Source organism: Lissotriton helveticus, chromosome 12, assembly GCF_964261635.1.
Source record: "Lissotriton helveticus chromosome 12, aLisHel1.1, whole genome shotgun sequence".
Classification (NCBI taxonomy): Eukaryota; Metazoa; Chordata; class Amphibia; order Caudata; family Salamandridae; genus Lissotriton; species Lissotriton helveticus.
Window position 1 is genome coordinate 653543156 of NC_136073.1, and position 22928 is coordinate 653566083.

The 22928-nt window shown below is 46.4% G+C and overlaps 1 protein-coding gene across 1 annotated transcript in view; it reads left to right on the forward strand.

Moving 5' to 3' along the window:
- The window catches only part of LOC144798554 (C-signal-like), a 720501-nt gene that overhangs the window by 230987 nt on the left and 466586 nt on the right, over positions 1 to 22928 (forward strand). Inside the window, exon 2 of the mRNA XM_078669489.1 lies at positions 18930 to 18981. Coding sequence (XP_078525615.1) covers positions 18930 to 18981 — 52 coding nt within the window. The remainder of the gene's footprint in view (positions 1 to 18929; positions 18982 to 22928) is intronic.

Consider the following 22928-nt stretch of genomic DNA (forward strand, 5'->3'; position numbering starts at 1 on the left):
CCGTCCATCACCACCCCCTTTTGTACTGCTTTTGGCCGCCGTAAGTGTGGCAGGGTATGCTCAGACGTGAGTCCCTTGCTCACTTTGCCACTGGATTCAAGCAAGCCGGGCTGAAGACGGCTGGAATGCCAGAAACCGGTCCTCGGAAGCTTGTTTCCGGTCCAGGAAAGACATGGCTTGGCAGTTCGGGCTGGACTGTTCCCATGAGGCACAGGGTCAGACTGATTTGCATATAGCCATGTCTGAACTGGGGTGGCAGAGTGGGCTAAAGAACGGTGATGGATTAAACCCAGATCTTTTGACTAGGTGTGAGTGTTTGATTGATTCAGATGCTCCATCCATCACCACCTCTTGTACTGCTTTTGGCCGCCATAAGTGTGGCAGGGTATGCTCAGACGTGAGTCCCTTGCTCACTTTGCCACTGGATTCAAACAAGCCGGGCTGAAGACGGCTGGAATGCTGGAAACCGGTCCTTGGAAGCTTTTTTCCGGTCCAGGGAAGACATGGCTTGGCAGTTCGGGCTGGACTGTTCCCATGAGGCACAGGGTCAGACTGATTTGCATATAGCCATGTCTGAACTGGGGTGGCAGAGTGGGCTAAAGAACGGTGATGGATTAAACCCAGATCTTTTGACTAGGTGTGAGTGTTTGATTGATTCAGATGCTCCGTCCATCACCACCCCCTTTTGTACTGCTTATATAGCACATGATCACGATCCCGAAAGTGAAGAAGTCAAGCAACTATGTGGCGGAGAGGGGCTCCTGGTCGAGGTGGTCTAGCCGGCACCCTGTGGGCATGCTCCAGCACATAGAAGGGGAGAGACCCTCTGGGGCTACTTCAATTTTATTACAGTCCTCAAGAAAGCTCACCGTGTCTGTGCCCCCCATTTTTTCTGGCACTCCTATTATCCTTAGATTATTCCTACGTGATCTCCCTACACTGTGTTCGGCTCACGCTTCAAGCACTTTAACTTGGGCCTCGACCTTGCCAAGCAACTTTTGAAGTGCCGCTCCCACTTCAGGGAGATCTGTGAGTACTTTTTCGGTTGCCGTCACTCGTTCCTTGCGCTTGCGGTGGTCATCCAACAGAAGACTTAAATCAGTCCCAATTGCATTTATATTCACATCTAGGGCTTCTCTAGATGCCGTAATAGCTTGCATAATATCTACCAGAGTGAGGGTCATGGCAGCCGTCTCTTTCCCCAACTCCACACATTCTTCTTCATCATCCTTCTGGGTTCCTATGCCCCCATTGCTGAGGGCGCCATATCCCCTCCTCTTCAATGGTTTCCCCATCTCTCCCAGTGAGTTTCTGCCTTCTAGTCGTTGGGGAGGTCTATCGTGACTTCTGATTGTAGTTAGTTGCCGTATTCGTTCCTTGGATGGGGAGCTATCCTCCAGGCCGTATTCTAAGTGCTGATCCGGCTAGCTCTCGTCTGCAACAGCTGCATTACCGGCAATGTTAGCCAATGGCAGTAAAAGGCACCTAGAAAATAGGGCCAAATTCCCCTTTCCCCTCCACCTAGAGGCAAAATTCCACTTTCATCGACAACTACACGTTCCCAGCATAGCTCCCGACTCTTAGAACCCATTCCCAATCTGGTGGAACACCCCCAATTTGCATCCTGAAAACGTGCAATACGGCCACCTCCCAAAGTCCTAAAGTCGTGTCAAACGCACCCACAAACTAGGATATTTGACTTCCTTTAAAATCTGGTAGTTTTGTTTCCAAATTTCTTCCATTTGTTGTGCGACGTTGTAACATTAAAATTACTTATTTTCCAAATTTGTGTATAGCTAACATAGACAACATCCCTGATCTACAATGTGAACATGTCATATCCTAATTTTCTGTTTTAATCAATTTGTTAAAAGGAACTGGTTTGCAGTCTGGTATTGTTAAGTATAGGAACCTTTCTGATTATATTTGAGTGGTAGAACTAAAAGAACACGCATCACAGTTATGGTCCCATTTTTAACTTAGTCCATATGAGTTATCACTGTGTATTCCTTCGTGTTATAATACTCTTAAGCATGAACATTTGAAATTCTTGTGCATCTTGTTGCATGTCGAGTAAATGTCAATGAACTAGTACCTATATCTAATGTTAAATGTCAGAAGCAGTATGAATTTGACTTATGTCACTTACCAACTTTTGAAATAAATGATATAGTGCAGAATAGAATTTTTTTCACGATTTAACACAGCGTGAAAGGGGGCCTATTCACAAGGCAGCGTTGAGCCTCTTTAAGTGGCTTAATGCTGCCTTGTGAATAAGGCAAGGTCCCTATTGGGGCTTGTGAATATGCCCCTAAATTTCTTGTAAAGATTTAAATACTCTATTTAATGTGGAGGCAAGCCCTAGACTTATCCAAATGATTTCTCTTGACTTTGAATATAAACTGTCTGAGCTCAAGCGATGTGAACATTCGTAGGATCAAAACTCTTTATGGGAAAGCATTTTCAAGCTGAAACCGTACAATTTCTTGCTAAGACTGCCAGTTTTCTTCCCACATTTCTTTCATCTCTGATTATTCAGATTTTCTAATATATGGTAAAATATAACGAGCAACTGCAATTGAATTATCTGCAACATACTGAATATCCATGTTTGCATTCCACATTTTCAAAATAATTGCATTGTAGTCATTAATGTACTTTGAAGCTTCTATTCATAAGTTGTATGTATTCTTGGAAGATTTTTGAGTTATTGTATGTCTTACTGCTGAGAAAAAAAACTATTTACTCTTCCTTTAGAAATTATAGGATGTGGGAATCTTAACGACATTTTGTATAAAATTTTCCTTTACATCTATATTTCTGTCTGCAGTAGGTCCGATATCGATGACTTTGAAAGCGTAAAACTTGTTTCTCAGGCTGTTTTCTCCTCCTTCTCTTGGAATGGCACATGTAACATACTGTTCGGTGAAAGACAAAACAGTTCCATCACAATCTGTTCCAAATGTATCCATAATAGCATGTGTATATGAGGAGCATGTCTGGCTTGGTACTCTTTTCATCAAAAGAAATCAGTTAGCTCTCCAATGGGTAGGACAATTTGATTACAGATAAAAAATATCAGTAGACATTTACAGGATCCAAACAACTGATTTCTCCAGCTGTCTTCAATTCAATATCTTTCACATTTGAATTTGGTTCTCGAAGGGATTCAAGTAAATCATCCCACCCTTAGCTAAGTGTTACAAACTATGTAGGTGTACCTAAGTTTATTAACATGCATTTAAGTTCACCATGACAATGATACCAATATTCATTGGTACCACGTTGACACGCCATCAAATTAATGTACTGAGATTCAAAATGTTCATCTCTTAGTTAAACTTTGTACGTGAACTCATTTGTAGAAACATTTTGAAGATGAACTCCTGTTTTTGATAAATGGTTCACTGTATATGCCAGTGCCTGCAAATCAGTTTCAAATAGAAGATGAAATATATATGGACTGCACTGCCGAAATCTTGGATCTTCACAATACATTCTTGTTGATCAGTATTCTGAAGCTGGAATCCGTACAGCTCGCTCATCAAATCGTCCACCTTCTCCAGTGGGGAATACCTGTGGAAAACAACGAGCTTCTAAACTTTTTTCCCATACACTCATGGGAGTTAACTTTGCTTCTTTCATTTGAAATAATTCAGTACTATTTACAATAATTGCTTTCGAATGCCGAGGATGTATTGTATAATGTTCATAAATCTCTTCACTCCTGTACTTTTCTACTTTTTCAATTTGGCCACTTGACATTACTGTTTCTTCTTCTATGTATATTACTTCTTCATCAACATTTACATTATTATAATAAATGTTATTCTGTTCCAGGTATACTGGGTACACATAATCACTTCAAAAAACCCTAAAAGAAAATCAAAATTTTCTTTTAGGTTTTTTATGAAGTGATTATATGTACATGTGAAGAATTTGTACCTAGGGTATTTTAATGTTGCTGTTTTTAATCTTAATATCGATTGATAATACATTTATATAATTTTTAATAGTTTGGGTTCATTGTTAAGACTGATGTGGTTGAACTTATAATTGCGGGATTCCCCCTCTGTGGTACTGAGTATGGATGGAGTACTAATTGCTCAAGATTGAGTGTGACTGAGGATTGTATTGGTTCCAAGGGAATTATTATTTTTACACCTACATAGGTAAGACATGTCTGCTTCTGCGACCAAATGACAGAGCAGAACTGAGAAGATTTGTGCACCTGTATGAGAAGCTACTAGGTTTTTGAGCTATCATCCTCAGATGTACAGCATGTTTCAGAATACATGTACAAGTAGACACATACCTCACTCACAAGAGCACGCAGATCTTTAAACTTGACATACTGCACTTCACATTTCAAGCAGACACCTTAATTTTATATGTCTCACTTCACAAGTATACCCTTCCAGAGACTCATACAAAGTAGCTTAATCACTAATCCCTGTACCAACGTGTCTTAAACCTCACTTTTCTCTTGCAGCTTCACTATTCACCAACTCCTCAGAATGTTCAGTGTCGCCAAATATAAAACAGCAACCCTTCCCATGTCACTGTTTTAAGTCTCATTATGTTTCAGAAGGCATCAATGAGTGTGTCAGTGCCTTTTCCTAGTGACGTAAAAAATAAAAAGAAACCTAGAAATAGTAGAATACCTGTGTCTCACACAGCATGCTCTCTAAATGTGTGTAGAAGAAAGTGCATGTATTCCTCTTTGGTTACAATACAGGGCACATGGGTATTGAATAGTCTATTTGAGGGGTTCTGTGACACCTACATAGGTAAGACATGTCTGCCTCTGCGACGAAATGATGACAAGCTACCAAGTTTTAAAGCTAGCAACCTAAGATGCACACCACATGTCAGAATATATATATATATAAGTATGTTTATGTTTATGTTTATGTTTAGGCAACTTGTATAGCGCGCAAATACCCTGAGATGTCTCGGCGCTTGTGAAGTAAATCAGAAAGATAATCGCTGAGAGTGGGGACTACTGGTTGTAGAGCCAGGTTTTGAATTGTTTCCTGAATGTCATGAGTGTGGGGCTGGTTTTAATGAAGAGTGGAAGGGTGTTCCAGAGACTGGCCGTGGCAACTAGGAAACGTCAGTCTCCCCAGAAAGCTTTCTTGGTGCGTGGGACAGGAAGTAGGTACGCTGTGGAGGAGCGTAGTGGTCTGTTAGGGGCGTATAGGCGTAGTGATTGTTTTAAAAACTGTGGTCCAGTGTTATTGATTGCCTTGTACGCGATGCATAATGCTTTAAATTTGGTCCGGCTTCTGATAGGCAACCAATGTAGTTGGTGAATGGTGGGTGAGATGGGTTGGAACTTGGGGATGCCGGCTTGAATTCTGGCTGCCGAATTTTGAACCAACTGTAGCTTGTTAAGTACTTTCTCTTGGTCATTCAGCAGGAGTGGGTTACGAGTATACACAAACCTCACTCACAATAGCACATAGACCTTTAAACTTGACAGACTTCACATCACATTTCAAGCAGACACCTTAATGTAGATGGCCTACTGTTATGAATTAGAATGTACCCCAATACAGGCCTTGGTAGTCACCTAACCTTCACCTACATTTTACCTGCCATTGTACTACCTAAATGTTTTAGGTATTGGCCTTTTGTCTAGTTATGGTGCTGCATAAATGTCATGTGGTTTTCCCAGAAAACTAGCCTCAATTATTATACATGACGATTTTCAGAATCATAGCAGGATTACCACCTTCTGCCTAACAACTATGTATAGGGGTCCCATGAGTGTACCTTTTAGGTATGTAAACACTAAGGGACCTATTAGGATCACTAGCAGATCGCCACCGCTGGGCCGGCAGTGGTCACCGCCGGCTCGGCAGTGGCGATCTGCCCGCCAAATGACCCAGTTTTACCCCCCGCCATATTAGTAGGGCGAGGGGCACCGCGGCGTTCGGAAAGAACGTCCCCCGCTTTTCTGCCAGTAGATGCTGGCCAGGCGGAAAAGGCACAGGATATGGTGGCAATGCCTTGCAGGCACTGCCATCCATATTTGGATGCCTGCCTTTCCATGGCGGAGACTGGTGGCCCCACTGGGTGGCTACACTGGGGGGTGCCCATGTTTCCCCCATAATTGCCATACACAAGGTGGCAGGCACCGCGCGGTTCCTGTCACGTTGTGCATGGCAATGAACAACATGGGCCTTAACATTGCGGCGGGTGCTGCTTACAGCACCGCCCACCCGCCGCAATGTTAATGTCGCGGATGCGCCCGCCAGTGTGGCGGGCGCATCCTAATTGGCCTCGTGGGACCGCCGCATCTTCAGCGGTTGTTCCCGTGTTCCGTTACAAGTTTGTCCGCCCTCCATTGTAATAGGCCCCATATCTTTGCTGGGGGATGGCAGAGGAGAAAGACTTCCATGCTGACACACTGATGCAAGAGGCTGAGGTTCCTGCACGCAGACACTCCAGCATTCAGCGGTCTGACATTCCTCGGTTCACTGATAGCATATAAACACCCAAAATATCCCCATACACAAATATCGAGTCATAAATATCAATGTAAAAAATATCGATATTCTATATTTATAATTGTAAGTATAAAAATATCACACAAAAAAATCAATGTAAAGAATATTAATGTACAAAATATTGATGTTTTTAAATATGTAAAAAGTAATGATAAATAGATTAAATAATAAAATTAACTTTAAAAATTGTTCTGGGATTTAATATACATTTTAACAAATATAAGAAATAAATGTAATTTAAAAAAAATTTGAACATACATATATAACATTTAATATATATACATTTACTTTAAAACAAAAAATAAACTAATCATTTTAATATATTTTTACATTTTATAAATATACTAGCAGCCCGTCCCGACGTTGTCCGGGTATGAAATAGAATGTGTGTATTTGGCAAGGGCAATTTATTTTAAAATCTCGCGGTAGACAACATTTTTTGTTTCATTAGAATAGGGACGGAGAAGGCCCAGCTGCAGCCCTGGTTGATGTTAGCAGGCGCGTTTAATTGGTGTAGTGATCCGCCGCCTGAGCCCGGCTACAGCCCTGGTTGATGTTAGCAGGTGCGTGTAATGTTGTTGAATGAGAGAGTTATCAGCCGCGGGTAAATCCGTTTAATGAGAGAGTTGAGTGACAGCGAGTAGGAGAGGCTGTAGTAATTGTCCCCGCAGACACGCTCATTTGCGTGTTCCACCGCTTGGGGCCCAGATGCAGCCCTGGTTGATGTTATCAGGCATGTGTAATTAGTGTACTGATCCGCCGCCTGAGCCCAGCTAGAGCCCTGGTTGATGGTAGCAGGCGCGTGTAATTTCGTTGAATGAGAGAGTTCAGTAACAGCACGCAGGAGAGGCTGCAGTAACGTTACTTACCAGGCCTCCAGGTGAACGCGATTGTCACGCCCCCAGCACACGGCCACAGCAGACGATCTTCTGATTAATGTACGACCCACATGGCATGAAGGGCGGAACGTAGCACATGCCCCCAGCAATTCTCACGCCCCCAGCGTGCCCCTTGATGTGGCTCAATTGCGTTCACATGGCATGAAGGCCGGACACACTTCCCCAGCGTGCCCCTTAATGCTGTGCAGCAACGTAATTGGCGCTTGTATGTACGACTCACAAAGCATAAAGGGCGGACACACGCCCTCAGCGTTTGTCACGCCCCCAGCATTTGTCACGCCCCCAGCACACGCCCACAGCCCACGATGTGATGGCCGTACCACACGCCCCCAGCGTTAGTCACGCCTCCAGCCCACGCCCATAGCACAACGCAGACACGCCCACAAGGGACTACTTTGCTGGCACGGTTCTTTTACCTTTTAAATGTATAGAGGAGTTGGCCTAACGGCTAAGGCGCTCTACCTTGGACCTGGGGATCTGGGTTCGACGCCAAACATCCTGTGATTCTGGGCAAATCACTTAATCTCCCCCGTGCCTAACAAAAATGAATGTGTGTCCTCATGTAACGTAACTGGTGCTATGTAAAGCGCTCTGATACCTGATTCAGTTCGGGTCAAGTTCGCGCTATATAAAACTCTGCAAAAAAATTAAAAATATGGTGGCCGTCTGCACAGCCTATGTCCTTCTGCTGCAACTGCCCTTTCAAACGATGTATTGGGTGTTGTGATTGGTGCTGTGGTTACTGAGATTACCCGCCTCAAAAGTTTGGGCTCTCTCTTTATAATATTAGTATGGATACAAATTTACAAATGTGTATATATATATATATATACATATACACCTATACCATAAAATCTAATAAAAACATTATATTATAAATTAAAACATTAAAATATTTAATAGGATTATGGGGGCGTGGCCAAGATGGCGACATAGACGGACGCTGATTCCGCGAGCTCCCCTTACCGCCACCTCTTTTAGCCGTAATTGAGCACAGTATCCCCCCCAGGGTTGATACTGACCACCGGGGGACAACTGAGCCTGGGCGGACACTGCGACTCCAAAAGCGGACGCTCCGGTCCCCAAAAGCGGACACTCCGGCGCACCGAGGCAAGCAGCAAAGCGGAGGAGGGAGATCCTCGGAGCAGCAGAGGCGGCCCGGTGCGGAAACCCGGGACTGGCTCGGCTCGGCGCCGGGCGCAGAGGGCACAGCAAGCATCCACAGCCCGCGAGGGAGGCCCCTGGGTTGCCGTGTGCGAAGGACCCCCCTCGGCCTCGCGGAGAAGGCCGGACTGCGCCTGCCGGGGTTTGAAGTGCCAGCTCGAGCGGCGGTCCCACAGACCAGGCGGAAGACGGAGCTGCAGTGAGGTGCCACAGGGGCAGCGGCGGAAGGCAGGGACCACAGGCACAGAGCCCGGCGCCTTCTGGAGCAGCAGGTGAGGTGCGGGCCCCTGGGTAGGCCCAGACGAGCCGGGACCACGGGGCAGCTGCGTCAGGCCGAGTGACTCCGCAGGCGCCCCCGGACCATGAAGGGGAGGGGGCCACAGCGCTTACCAAACAGACAGCGCGGCGCCATTTTGAGGGAACAGCACCGGGCCACCCCAAGGAACTACCAGTACAGGCCATGGAGGCCCCTGAGACCACACCCGTTGGCCCCAGCGCTAGGGGAAAGCACCCCACGGGCGCAACCAACGCGAAGCCAAGGAGACCACACCTGAACCTAGGCCCACTGCGACGTCGCCCAGAGGAGCCACAGCAGCGCTGAGAGACAGGCACCATATTGGCCGATCGATATGTGGGGGCAATCACAGAACTGTACAAATTGCTGGCCCCTCCTCCTCCCACGACTAGATCGGTGGGCCAACGACGGAGGGTGCGGGAGTTAGGGCGTACACTCTCGGATAGGGAATGGCAGGAAATTTACCACAAAGCCCACCACACGGCCAGAAACGTGGCCAGTCGAGAGGCGGCGGTCAAGGTAGCATATTAATGGCACCTGACACCAGCACAGCTCCACCAGAGCAACCCGAGACGGGATCCTAACTGCTGGAGGGGCTGTGGGCAAATTGGGACCATGCTTCACCTACTTTGGGAATGCGCGGAAGTGCAAGAATTCTGGGAGGCAGTGCTCCGGGATATAGACCACCACTTTGACACAGAAATCCCTCGCTTTCCAGCTTACACGGTATTGGGCCTCCCGAACAAAATCACATTCCCACTCAAATCGGTAAGGGGGAAACAAATGGGTTTGGCAATGGGGCAGCGACTCAGCACATCCTTTCCCTCTGGGGTACTCCAAGGAAACCCACGCACACGGGGTGGCTCCACCGATTGTGGTACATGATGGGCATGGAAAGGAAACAAGCATCCCTTACACACACTACTAACTCCTATAGGGAAACATGGCAGCCGCTAGTCTCACTGCTCACACAGGAATTCAACGAGCTAACATGCCCAAAATATCTCAGGGTCCTCCGACTGGTAGATGAATTTCACAAGAAACCAGAGGGCTGAAACAGAAACACCGTACGCCGTACATACAGAGAGTTACGTAGCAAGGCAGCGGAGCACACCGGAAGGGGGGGTAAGGGAAGGCGTAGATGGGGAGGGAGGATGTTGCGGTTGGGGTGGGTAGGCCAGGAAGTTCGGGTACGGGAGTTGATGACTGCATTGTTCAAGAGATTCGCCATTACCTTTGCTTGCATGGACACAGAGCATTCTCCCAGAGAAAAGGCGTTCATAGCACGGACGGGGCGGGAGGCAAGAGCAAACCTACTTTACTGTACTTGTCCAATTGTTATATTGTGCTATGCAGATGAAACTAATAAAATAAATTTATTCAAAATATTTAATAGTCTTTAAAGTAAAATTTTGCTTTCCATTGAGTGCAACAGCAGGGAAAGTGTTGGATAGCAGAGGGGTAAAAATAACTATTCCCACTACAGTGAGCGCAACAGTAGGGAAAATGTTGGATAGCGAAGGGGTAAAAAATACTATTTCCACTCCAGTGAGTGCAGCAGTAGGGAAAGTGTTGGATAGCGGAGGGGTAAAACTTATTTTTCCCACTCTAGTAAGTGCAACAGTATAGAAAGTGTAGGATAGCAGAGGGGTAAAAATAACTATTCCTACTCCAGTGAGAGCAACAGTAGGGAAAGTGTTAGATAGCGGAGGGAATTACTATTCCCACTCCAGTGAGTGCAACAGTAGGGAAAGTGTTGGCTAGCGGAGGGGTAAAACTTACTATTCCCACTTCAGTGAGTGCAACAGTAGGGAAAATGTTGGATAGCAGAGGGGTAAAACTTACTATTTCCACTCTAGTGAGTGCAACAGTAGGGAAAGTGTTGGATAGCGAAGGGGTAAAAATTACTATTCCCACTTAAGTGAGTGCAACAGTAGGAAAAGTGTTGGATAGCGGAGGGGTTAAAATTACTATTCCCATTCCAGTGAGTGCAACAGTAGGGAAAGTGTTGGATAGCGGAGGGGTAAAACTTACTATTCCCACTTCAGTGAGTGCAACAGAAGGGAAAATGTTGGATAGCAGAGGGGTAAAACTTACTATTCCCACTCCAGTGAGTGCAACAGTAGGGAAAGTGTTGGATAGCGGAGGGGTAAAAATTACTATTCCCACTTCAGTGAGTGCAACAGTAGGAAAAGTGTTGGATAGCGGAGGGGTTAAAATTACTATTCCCATTCCAGTGAGTGCAACAGTAGGAAAAGTGTTGGATAGCAGAGGGGTAAAAATTACTATTTTCACTCCAGTGATTGCAACAGTAGGGAAAGTGTTGGATAGCAGAGAGGTAAAAAATGTATATTTTCATTAGGAATCAGTTCAAAATTAAAAACATACAAAAATATCAACTACAACACAAAAGATTTAAATAAAACAAAAAAAGAAAACATATATAAAAATATTTAAAACTTTAAAAAAGATAAAACAAATTATAATGTTAAAAAGATCTAACAAATACGTAGAAAGATTTTCTTAAAATATTTAAAAATAATTTACACATTAATAACTATTTTTAATAGAAACCATTTATAATTAAAAACATTAAATATTAAATAAAATGTAATCTTTTTTATTTCCTACCCTTTAAAACCACACAATTCACAACACACATCTAAATTTAAAGAACCATGTACCTCAATAATTAAAATAATTAATTATCAATTAAAGAAATATAATTAATTAAAAAACAAGTTACCCCTATAAAACCGAAACCCACACACAAAAGAAAAATAAACAATTACCATAAATATTTATGAATTGATGAATTAATATTAATGATCAACAAATTATCAATTAATTCAACATTAATTACTTTCCACCCTCTACCTCAATAAACACCACAACCCACACCATAAAAATCATTACACAATTTCCATAACTAATTTAACATTAATAAAGTAATATCACTTAACAACACCCTATTAATTAATTTAAAAGATATTACTTCCCACCCTTTGGGTCTGGAGGTAGACCTAGTTGTTTTTCTACTCTTTGCCCATAACAACACCAAGGCTGCGGTGAGATATAATGAGGATGGTTGTGTGTCAGCTTCTTGGGATGTCAAGAAAGGGGTCAGGCAGGGGTGTATCCTGGCTCCCCTGCTGTTCACGCTGTATATTAACAAGCTAGGGGACATTCCTTCAGCGATCAGCAAAGACATCCCGAGAGCTGGCTTTAAACTCATACCCGCACTTCTATATGTAGGTGATGCAGTGTTGTTTGCCAGGATAGGTGTAGGCCTTCAAAAACTTTTAGATACTTTTGTAGATTTTATGGACTTGATTGACCTTGCAACCAATTTCTCCAAATCACATACTATAACAATTGGCACTAAGAAGGCTGCTAGATGTACGTTTTCCTGCAACGGGCAGAGTTAGCTAAATTTCCAACCTTTCCCTACTCAGGTGTCTTGTTTGAAGAGAATGGGTCGTGGGTTGTTTAAAGAGCACACAAACAGAATGTACTGGCAAGGGCAGTGGGGGCTTCCATGGACTTCTGAAAAATACTGGGAACAAAGACTGTTCTTGCACCGCTAAAAGAGTATAGAGAAAAATGTATTTCCATGACCTCCTATGGATGCAATGAGTGGGGGTATAAGGATGTGAAAGACTTGCAAGTGGTGGAAAATATAATTTTGCGCAGGGTGCTCGCTGTCCCCCCTGCATCCCCGCCTTCACGTTGCATGAGGAGCTTGGCATGGGATATGTTAGCAATGGGATCCCTGGCTGGCCAGGGCTTGCGCCAAAGTCAGTCAGAGACCACCACTTCCACGTCAGGGCAAGGGAGTTACACGCCAAGATAACCCCTGCTCACCCCCTTTGTAACGTAGCATGAGCAGTAAGGCTAAACTCAGAGGCAATGTGAGTTAAGGGTTTGCGCGCGCACCCCCAGCAACAACACCCAAGGCCCATCACAAAGGAAACTCCACACAAGATTATGTATAAAAATAGCCTTTGCATTACACCAAAACACATTAGATAAAACCACACACTTTACAATGTGACAACAGGCACGGGCAGAATTTACAGGGGATATGTACAAGACCGGACCACATGGACCACTGTCAGGAATCAGCACTTTTAGAACTAGAAATACTGTTAGAAATTGGCACTTAGAACATAGAATATAAAATTACTGTAGCACAAAATAGAGCACACACCCAGTAATCACTGGGAACAGGTAAGTACCACACTAGCACACCTGTACTAGAAAGAACAACCACCTAAGTATCACTATACATTTAGGGGTATAGGCACATTACACATGATGCATAAACATACATTCAGAGGTGTAAGCACAATTGCGCAGAAATCACATTAGTCACCACCTGTGACTGTCCCTAGGCCAAGTGGCCTCGCAGGGGCTAGGACGCCCTGTGTCCCAAAGTCAGGGGAGCCTAAACGTAGCAGCTGCCCACTAAGTGCTGGGCAGCTGTAGAACTCAATAAAATGCCCCCAGATCAGCGTTGGAGCCCGCAGGCTCTAAATACACAAATGCCCCCTCACTCGGTGGAGCCTCTCGTGGGCTCTGAACAACGGAATGGCACAGGGGGGCCTTGGGGCTCCTAATTACAAAGGCCCCTGTCGTTGGAGCGGCCCTCTGTCAACCGGGGCCGCTCTGGGCAAAAAGGAAACTGCCTCTGGGATTGCTGGAGCCTCGACAGACAGGGCATAAACCAAAAATGCCCCAATGTGCCCCCTTCGTTGGAGTCCTTCTTGGACTCAAGAGACAATGACCCCCCCCACCCGGAGCCCGCGAGGCCCTACAGACAACTGTGCCTCCTCCCGGCACTCTGAACCTGCCCGCAGCTCCCCCAAGCCTGATGACACTCACCGGGCTGTTTCCTCTGGGACGTTTCCTCTCTCTGCGGTGGCAGGACTTCTCCAGATGGGGGCAGGGGACTCCCTCACTGCAGGAGTCCCGCTCGAGCTGACCACTTCTCTGAGAGCTCCCGCTCCTCGGGGCTCTCTCCGGACACGGCGCCTCTCCAATCCCATCCCAGTGCGGGGTGGGCACCCGCCTGGGTTCCTTGAAGCTGGCGCTGCCTGGGGCTGGTTCCCTTCTCCTCCAGGCCCCGGAGCGCGGCCTCGGTTCCCGGCTGCTTCCGGCTTTCGGCTTGTCTCTTCTGCTTCCGGTTGTCCCCTATTCCCGCCCCCGGCCTGCCTGACTTCCTGCTGCGGGCCGAGCGGCGGCGGGGACAATCTCGGGGTCAATTTACCGGGCAAAGCGAGGGGTGGGCACCCTCGGACGTGGACAATGCTGGGTGGGCACCGGCCTTTACAAATAAAATGCTCCCAGCGCTCGTGTGAGGAAAATAAAGCGCTCCCAAGCGCTTTAGGGCCAGATACAAGCGCTCCCAGGCGCTAGAAGCAAAGTAAAGTGCTATTGAGCGCTGGGGGCCAAAATAAAGCGCTCCCAGGCGCTATAAGCAACACAAAGCGCTCCCAAGCGCTAGAGGCAAGGTCCAGATCCAGCAAAGTTCTTTAGGTAGGCAGGGGGGCAAGGCTGGGCCCAGAGCCAGCTCACTGGGCCTCCAGACAGGGAGGCAGTCCAAGTGGCGGTCCTCCTGGCGCCCAGCAGCAGCAGCCCCCCTCAGATAGGATCCTGGAAGAGAACATTTTGCAAGGGGACACAGCCCCTTTTTTTACATCAAATCCCTTTGTCTCAGGGTGCAGGGTGGGGGAGAAACTAGTCGCAGCTGGTTTTGGAGTACTTTGCATTGTGTGGGGAAGCCCAGCCCTATTCAGGTCCCAGATGCACCACTCCCTCTCACCACACATGCTAATCTCTCCACTCACCACCGGTCAGACCCATCCAGACTCCTGGAGCCGGGCTCACCAGCCAGATCCATCCAATCACACACCAGCACACTCACTGCACATGCACACCCATGTCTAGAAGTGGCACTTCCACACTAGACACATACACGCCGCATACATCATTGCGCAGCATTCAATCACACGAGTCCGCACATACCAGACTCGAGCCTGCACACCCCACGCATCAGGAACTACCACGGACACATACATTCCCCATGCATTCCTATGGGAGGGCAGGCCTATCTCACCACATGCACTCAGAGTGCGCACGCACTTTCCACTGGGACACAGTGAAAGTGCGCAGAAACCAAAAATCTCCATCACCAGGTCACCATTAAAAGCAAAAAGTTTAGGGGTGAACCTGCCAGAAGGGCCAAGTCCAACAGGATACATCTTCGATCACACTGCAGTCGTGCCTTTAGTACTATGGCTGAGAATTTGGTTGTTCCCAGTCTCCACCTTGAATCAAGTTGTCATAGTGGACTGCATTGCTCTCTAAGGGACTTTGCGTATCCCATGGCTAAGGTACAACATCGGAGCAGATGAGAGGACTATGCCACTCTGACTTGTACACTAACCCCAAACCTTCAAGACCTATTGACATCAGGAAGATTAAGCATCAGTTTCTGGCTTGGCGGCAAGAGGACGGAGAGGGTGTAGAGACTTCTAAGCCCATGGTGAGAAATTACATCACCCTTAGTCCAGGCCCACAGGCGCACCCCTACCTGTCTCTTGTCAATAATGTTCATCACTGCTTTTTGCTAACCAGATTCAGATTGAATCTTATTCACTGGTTCCTAGCCTTTCGGAACGGCTTTCTGGGCATTCAAGGCCATGTCCATGTGACAACTTTTCCGACCAGGACGCTTTGCACTTTACTTTGTTTTGCGAACTTTATGTCTCTCTGTGGAAAAAATACATTCTTCTGCTATTGAGCTCATGTCATTTTGCCCAGGCAAGGCCAGCATTATTATACCTGCAGATGCTTTTCTCGCCCATGGTTTGCCTTGGAGTTGCTAGCTTCTTCTCAGGTGCTATAAGAATTAGGAGAAAGACGCTTTCTGTTCAGCTGAATTTGCACCCTATTTGATGAAATGTATAAGCATTTTACCTGATGAGTTTTATATGCTGAACTGTCATAGTGTTGTTTTTTAATAATGAGTCATATCTTTATTCTATTTTTGTGAATATGGTTTTAGGAAAATGTCTATGTGCAAATTGTACCTGTCAAGTATTTATGGTCCTTAAATTTCTTGTTTTAATAACTGTTCCTGGTACATTTATTTGTATCTTTGTGCGTTTATGGCTTTTATTATTCGCATAAAGAATCTTTTACTGACTGGCTTTTGAAATTACACGGAGATAAATAACTTTTTAAAATTGCATTTGTGTTTAGTAACTAAATTATACATTGGTAACGTATTGTACATGTATTTATTTATTTATTTATTATAACACTTATAAAGCGCGCTGTTACCAGTCGGTGTCCTGGCGCTGAAGTGATAATCCATAGGGGAAAGCTACAGGACCTAAGAGGAAAAGAGCCATGTTTTTAGATCCCTTCTGAATGCCAGCAGATTCTCATTCTGTTTAAGGGAAAGAGGGAGGGAATTCCATACCACCTCTGCTCCCCTAAAGAAACTCCTTCCGCCCCAACGCATCTTCCTGATCCGGGTCGTTTTGACCAGCCCTAGGTTGGCCGACCTAAGTTGTCTCCCTGGTCTGTACCATTGAAAGCGGTCCTGAAGAAACTGGGGACCAAGACCATGTAGAGCCTTGAAGACTATACAGAGGGCCCTGAACAGAATCCGCTTCCGCACCGGGAGCCAGTGCAACTTCTCGAGCTCCTTGGTAACCGAGGAAAATTTGGGCAGTCCCCCAATCAGGCGGGCAGCCGCATTCTGTAGGACCTGGAGTTTATTGAGCACCCCCTGTTGTGCCTCAATGAGGAGACCATTGCAGTAATCAATGCGTGAAAGTATAAGAGCAGTCACCACCGTCTTTCTGCTTCCCTCTGGTAGGAAGGGGAGGATCTTCCTAATAATTTTCAAAGTCCAATGTATGGAGGAGCTCAAAGCATTGACTTGGGGTTTGAAGGAGAGTTTATTATCAATAATGACACCAAGATTCTTCACCTTCGAGGCCGGGCAAGGTGGTGGTCCCATGTCAGTGGGCCACCAGCTAGGACCCCACAAACTGGTATTTGACCCAAAGATGAGCACCTCTGTCTTGGAGGAGTTGAGTTTTAAACAGCTTTTAGCCATCCAGGAGCTGACTGCAGACATACAGTCCTGAAACCTGCCTGCCACACCCACCTCTGTCCCAGGGAGCACTGAGACCACAATCTGGGTGTCGTCCGCGTAAGATGTTAGCTCAAATCCAAAGGATCTAATCACCGGGGCAAGGGATGATACATAGATGTTGAATAAAGTGGGGCTTAAGGAGGAGCCCTGCAGGACCCCCCCTGGGAGTTGAAAAGGTGTTGATTCGAACTCCCCCATCGCCACCACTTGTGCCCGGTCTGTTAAAAAGGCTTTCAGGGTATTAAGTGCTTGACCCTGGACCCCGCAGCCCTCCAATCGATCCACCAGCAAAGCATGGTGGACCGTATCGAAGGCTGCCGACAGGTCCAGAAGGATCAGCACTGCCTGGCCACCTTCATCAAGTACCTTCCGGACCTCCTCTGTAGATTTTATGAGAGCGGTCTCGGTACTGTGACCCTCCCTAAACCCATGCTGAGCAGGATCCAGGCCCTTGGATTTACGCAGGAAAGAGCAGAGCTGGGAGTTCATGATTTTCTCAACCATTTTAGCTGGTAGAGGCAACCTGGAAATTGGCCTGTAGCTGTTGGGATCTACCATATCAAGGGAGGGTTTTTTAAGAAGTGGGTGAATTGAGGCCCCTTTTCCATAGTTTAGGAAACTCTCCTCTCTCGAACATTAGATTGTAGATGCTGGCCAAGTGGCCCGCAATAGGGACTGCTGCTAACTTTGCAATTGCGGTCGGGCAGGGGTCTTCAGGTGAGCCCGATTTAGTGGCCAACAGAAGTTTCAATACCTCATCTGTCCCGACTGGCTCAAAAGTAACAAATTTAGCTCCCGGGTGTCCAGCCGGACTATTCCCGTGGGGCATCTCTAAGAGACTCTGAGCCACCAGAGGTTCCAGAGAAGTAAAGATCAGCTGGACTTTGCTCAGAAAAAAACTTGCTAGGGATTCGCAAAGTTCTAAATTAGGCGGCGCAGTCACGGATTTAGGAGAGGCCAAACTTGCCACTGTCTCAAAAAGTTCCTTAGATGAGTTTTTGGCATTCTCGATTCGCTCCGAGAAATAGACACTCTTGGCTTTTCTAATGTCTTCTTTGTAGGCCCTTTGGCCCATTTTCAGTCTCTCTTTGTCAATCTCCGAATAATTAGCTCGCCAGGTCCGCTCTAGTTTTTTGCATATTACTTTGGCCTCTCTAAGCGCATTGGTATACCAGGGGGCAGAAGGAGCCAACCTGGTGGGTCTACATCTCTTAGGAGGGGCTAATTTAAGACAGGCCTCATTAATCCACTCCGTATACTTGGCGGTGGCTATATCTACCTCCGCCGGCAGGGCCGGGCCGGTGGCCAGGAGCAGCTCCTCCAGAGCAGTCCCGTCGATATTTTTCCACGCCCTACACATCCTACTTGCCTGCCCCTCACCCAGAGCCGACTTAATCCGCGGGCTTAAAATGGAAAACAGCACCACTCGATGGTCAGTCCAAAGGAGAGGTTCCGCATTCAAGAATGTCAGGTCAGGATTACTAGAAAATATCCCGTCTAGTGTATGGCCGGCCTGATGAGTCGGCTCTACTACCGACTGAATCAGACCCGCCGCAGACATCACATGTAAACATCATATTTGTGTAGCTGTGCTTTTAAATAATGTTCTTGTGCACTGAGTGCCACTCACCTCCAAACTACGCATTGGCTTTTTTCCCCTGTGTCAACATGTTTCTTTTAAAATAAACTATTTTGAAAAGTGGAAGGCAGCTCACAAAAAGAAAATATTCATTTTGTGGCTGAGAGCAAACATATGAAAAAAAATTGAAAGCTAAGGAAATGTCGTAAAGTATGATAGAAAGAGAAAAATAACTTGTTTTGCCAACTTGTCATACATTTATATATCATTACAACATTAACTTTTACTTTCTTATATCTTTCAGACCTTGAATGAACTTGCCGTCAAGAATGCCAACTTGAAGGTGATTCAGCTAGGTATGTGTATCACTCCCCAATCTTCTCTATTGTTACCACATCATTAGAACAGTCTGCACAGGAAAGCAGAAAGAGTTATTCCTTACTGAAGGAATATGGCACACATCTGAAAGTATTTTCTAATTCCTGTGTGGGTCTGCATACTCTCATTTTGAGATTGTACAAAAAGGTACATTTATTGTCTCTATAATTCTAAGGGGCTGAACCCGATCTCGCTCGGGAAGACCTTCGGCTGACTCGCACCCATAGAGCTTTCCAAGCGACTGAGGCTGCTGGACTGTGAGCGACTAAGTATGATGTGATGCAGCCCTGATGGACTCGGGTTGCTCAGAGACCCACTGAAGTCAATGGGAGCCTGTTGTATGGTGCGTACATAGGCTCCCTTTGAGAAAAACGCACTTCTCGGAGAAGTGTGCCCCCTATCGCAGGGACGCCCCGGTCTCCCCTGCACCATGCATGCATGTGTAGGGGGGACCCTTGGCTCCCTCCAGTGACCAAGTCGTAGGGCCCAAGGTAAAGGGGCCTGCTACGGACCCCTGAAGTCCGCTTCCCGTAGCTTTTTCGAGTTGGAGGCACCGACTCGATCTGGCTGCTCGATGCGCGCATCATACTTGGTCACTCGGGAATCAAACCCATTGCGCTGTATGTGTCGGTCATCTTTGAGTCGCTCGGAAGGCTGTGCTGACGGGTACGAGTTGGTCGCAGCACGAGGTTTCCCATGCATCGTACTTGCTTGCCTGTACAGCGGTAGGAGTCAGTCAGAAAAATCGTAGGAGTCGGTCATAAATCGACTCTACGAAACGGACTCGCTTGGATTTGTAGCCCTTCTGGCCGAGATCGGAATTTGACCCTAAATTTAACGAGTAGAAATATTTGTATTTCTCCTAGTTTTTTCCTCGTTGCATGTCTGCTGCATTAAGTAAGAGACCACTTCCTGCTCAAAAACTATGCTAAGCAAAATGCAGCTAACCTTGCACTGTTGTGTAACCGTGTTCATTTTGGTGCATGCCAGCATAAAGTATGCTAACGCAGGGAGAGAGCAAAACAGTGGCAGTTCTTTGTAGATGTGGTTCTGTTCTGCACTCTCCATTCACAGAGCACAGAAGCTTCACTTGCTGTGCTGCGTTGCCTGATTTATTTGTAAATATGAGGCGCAGTTTGTTATCATTACTTCAGTGGCTGCTCCTCTGCCCAACTGCCTGCAAAGCAAAGAAAGAAAGATTATTATCATTGTATTTGTTCCTGCTGCGCAGCTTTGCAGGGGCAGGGCTGCTCTGCTCTTAGAGCTGGGGAGAAGTGGTTTGCCCCCTCCAAGTGCGAAATTACTGTTTGGGCAACCCTATGGTGCTGTCCAAAACAGTCATGTACATTTTGCATGTTCTCTATGCAGGCTGCATTACATGCTGAATGGAGAACATGCCCAAGCCCCCATTCCCTGGTTGAGCGCCAATCCACAATGCTCAGACCAATCACAATGTTGCATCGCAGCATTGTGATTGGCTTAGGGGAGGGGGCCTGGCTGCTTCCTGTTCAGGCCCCAGAGATGAGAGAGTAGGAAGAAGTACGGGAAAGCGCAGAGAAGGTACATTTTAAAATGTTTTTTTTACATAACCCCCATCAACCGTCACCCCACGCCCGTCTGCCTTACCACTCTCGATCTGTGCTGGCCGCTACTGCATTCCTTTCAATATCCCAAAAACCTTCAAATCCTTTAGAATGTGAACCAGTTATAAATGGATACTCCTAGCAAGGCCTTCAAAGTAAATTAGTTTCCCTTATTCACTGACATGTGTATACCGTCATTTAAAATCCATATCTAGTTGGCACCTCTGCCGACTGAAATGTCTTGCAATACCACTGAATACACCAGAAAGCAAAACTATCCCAGTAATCAGTGTCTTGACTGAGTGTGGACTGTTGTGCCTCTCTTCCGAGTGTTTCCTAGTGAAGAGTGTCTTATTTTTGGGACATCTGCAATATATTACATGTGCTCCTTGTCTGGTGTGCAGGCATGACTGACTTCCTTTTTCATTATGTGGAGTTGTGCAATAGGAGCCTCGCCAGTCCCATGTAATTCATGGATACAGGGGTGGGCTCTTGGTGACGCAGGACTGGAGATGGCCAAGACATTTTCACCAGATAAGGGCTCCACTGCTTATCTTCCCAATGAAGACTAAGACGTAGAGACTCACCGCTGGTCACTGACAAGTGAAACACCAAATTAATTTATATGGCCTAATCCTAAATGTGAATGACCTTTTTAGAGAAACAATGGGGGAAGGAGGCCTGACCTATTGCCTCTCTATGTAAGCTGTTTGTGGGTTGATCCAAAATGTGAACAGCACGCCCAGAAAGCAAGCTGGCCTAAAGATCTCTATTGCTGTTATTTTTAGGTCGAGTCTGATCGACCTGTTGTATCCTCTTCTATGGGCTCTGGGCAAACCCACCAATTGCCATTGTTTTTTTCTTGTGCTAATCCACAATGCTGGCCTTCTATTGGTCTATTCCTCTCAACTGTCCCTCCTTTGGGTGCCTGTTTCAGCTGAGGCAATTTCACTAAGGGATGGTTTCTGTTGCCCGTCCTCATCCTTGCACAGCACACAATGGTCCCTTCTCCCCTATGGGCATTAAAGCTCTGCAGAGCAACTATGACAACCAAGCACACTGGCTTGTTAAAATGTTTACTTTCAGCCGTCACTCGTCAGTGCTTGCTCTGCTTTAGTTATTCTGGATGGACAAGGAAAAGTCATCTCCTTGTCGTACATATAGGGGCATATTACCAAGCAATAGCGATAATTATCGCTATTGCTTGGTTAGAGACAAAAATGTATCGTCGACCTGCGGCGATTTTTATCGCAGATAAACCTTGGTATTACCAAGGTTTATCGCAAATGCGATAAAAATCGGCCGCAATGCATGAATATCACTGAAAAGTCAGCAATATTCAGGCATTACCAAGCTAATGCTCTTAGCCATGTTATCCACCTCCCATTGGATAACATGGCTAAGAACTGCTGAGGGCAGGTGTTGGCTTTTGGTGATATTCGCGCCTAGCGTGAATATCTCCAAAAGTTGGTAATAGGAGATAGCGATGTTAGCGACTGTTTCCAGTCGCTAACATCTTGGCACGCCCACTTTGCATGTCATTAGTAAAAAAAATTCTCTGACATGCAAAGTGGGGTCCAAGATAGTTCAAGTTCAAGTTCGTGTATTTATATAGCGCACTGCTCACCCAGAGGGTCTCAAGGCGCTTGGGAAGGGGTTCATTATTTGTCGAATATCCAGGTTTTAAGATCTTTTCTGAAGGAGATGTGGTTTTGAGTAAGGCGGAGGTGAGTGGGGAGTGAGTTCCAGGTCTTGGCGGCAAGGAAGGAGAAGGATCTGCCACCCATGGTGGATTTTCGGATGCGCGGGACCGCGGCGAGGGCTTGATTGGACGGTCTTAGTTGGCGGGTGGGTTTATAGAAGGATAGACGATTGTTGAGGCATTCGGGTCCTAGATTGTAGAGGGCCTTGTGTGCGTGGGTGAGGAGGCGGAACGTAATTCTTTTGTTGACGGGAAGCCAGTGTAGGTCTTTTAGGTGTCCGGTGATGTGATCTTGGCGAGGGATGTCTAGTATGAGTCTTGCTGAGGCGTTTTGGATGCGTTGGAGTGTTTTCTGTAATTTTGCTGTGATTCCGGCATATAGTGTGTTGCCGTAGTCCAGTCGACTCGTGACCAGTGCGTGGGTGACAGTCTTTCTTGTCTCTAGGGGGATCCAACGGAAGATCTTTTTGAGAGTGCGAAGTACGTTGAAGCATGAGGATGAGACTGCGTTTACTTGCCTGGACATTGAGAGAGATGAGTCCAGGATGAAGCCAAGGTTGCGTGCATGGTCCGTGGGTGTGGGTGCTGTGCCCAGAGGCGGAAGGCCACCAAGAGTCATCCCAAGCAGAGGGGGAGGATC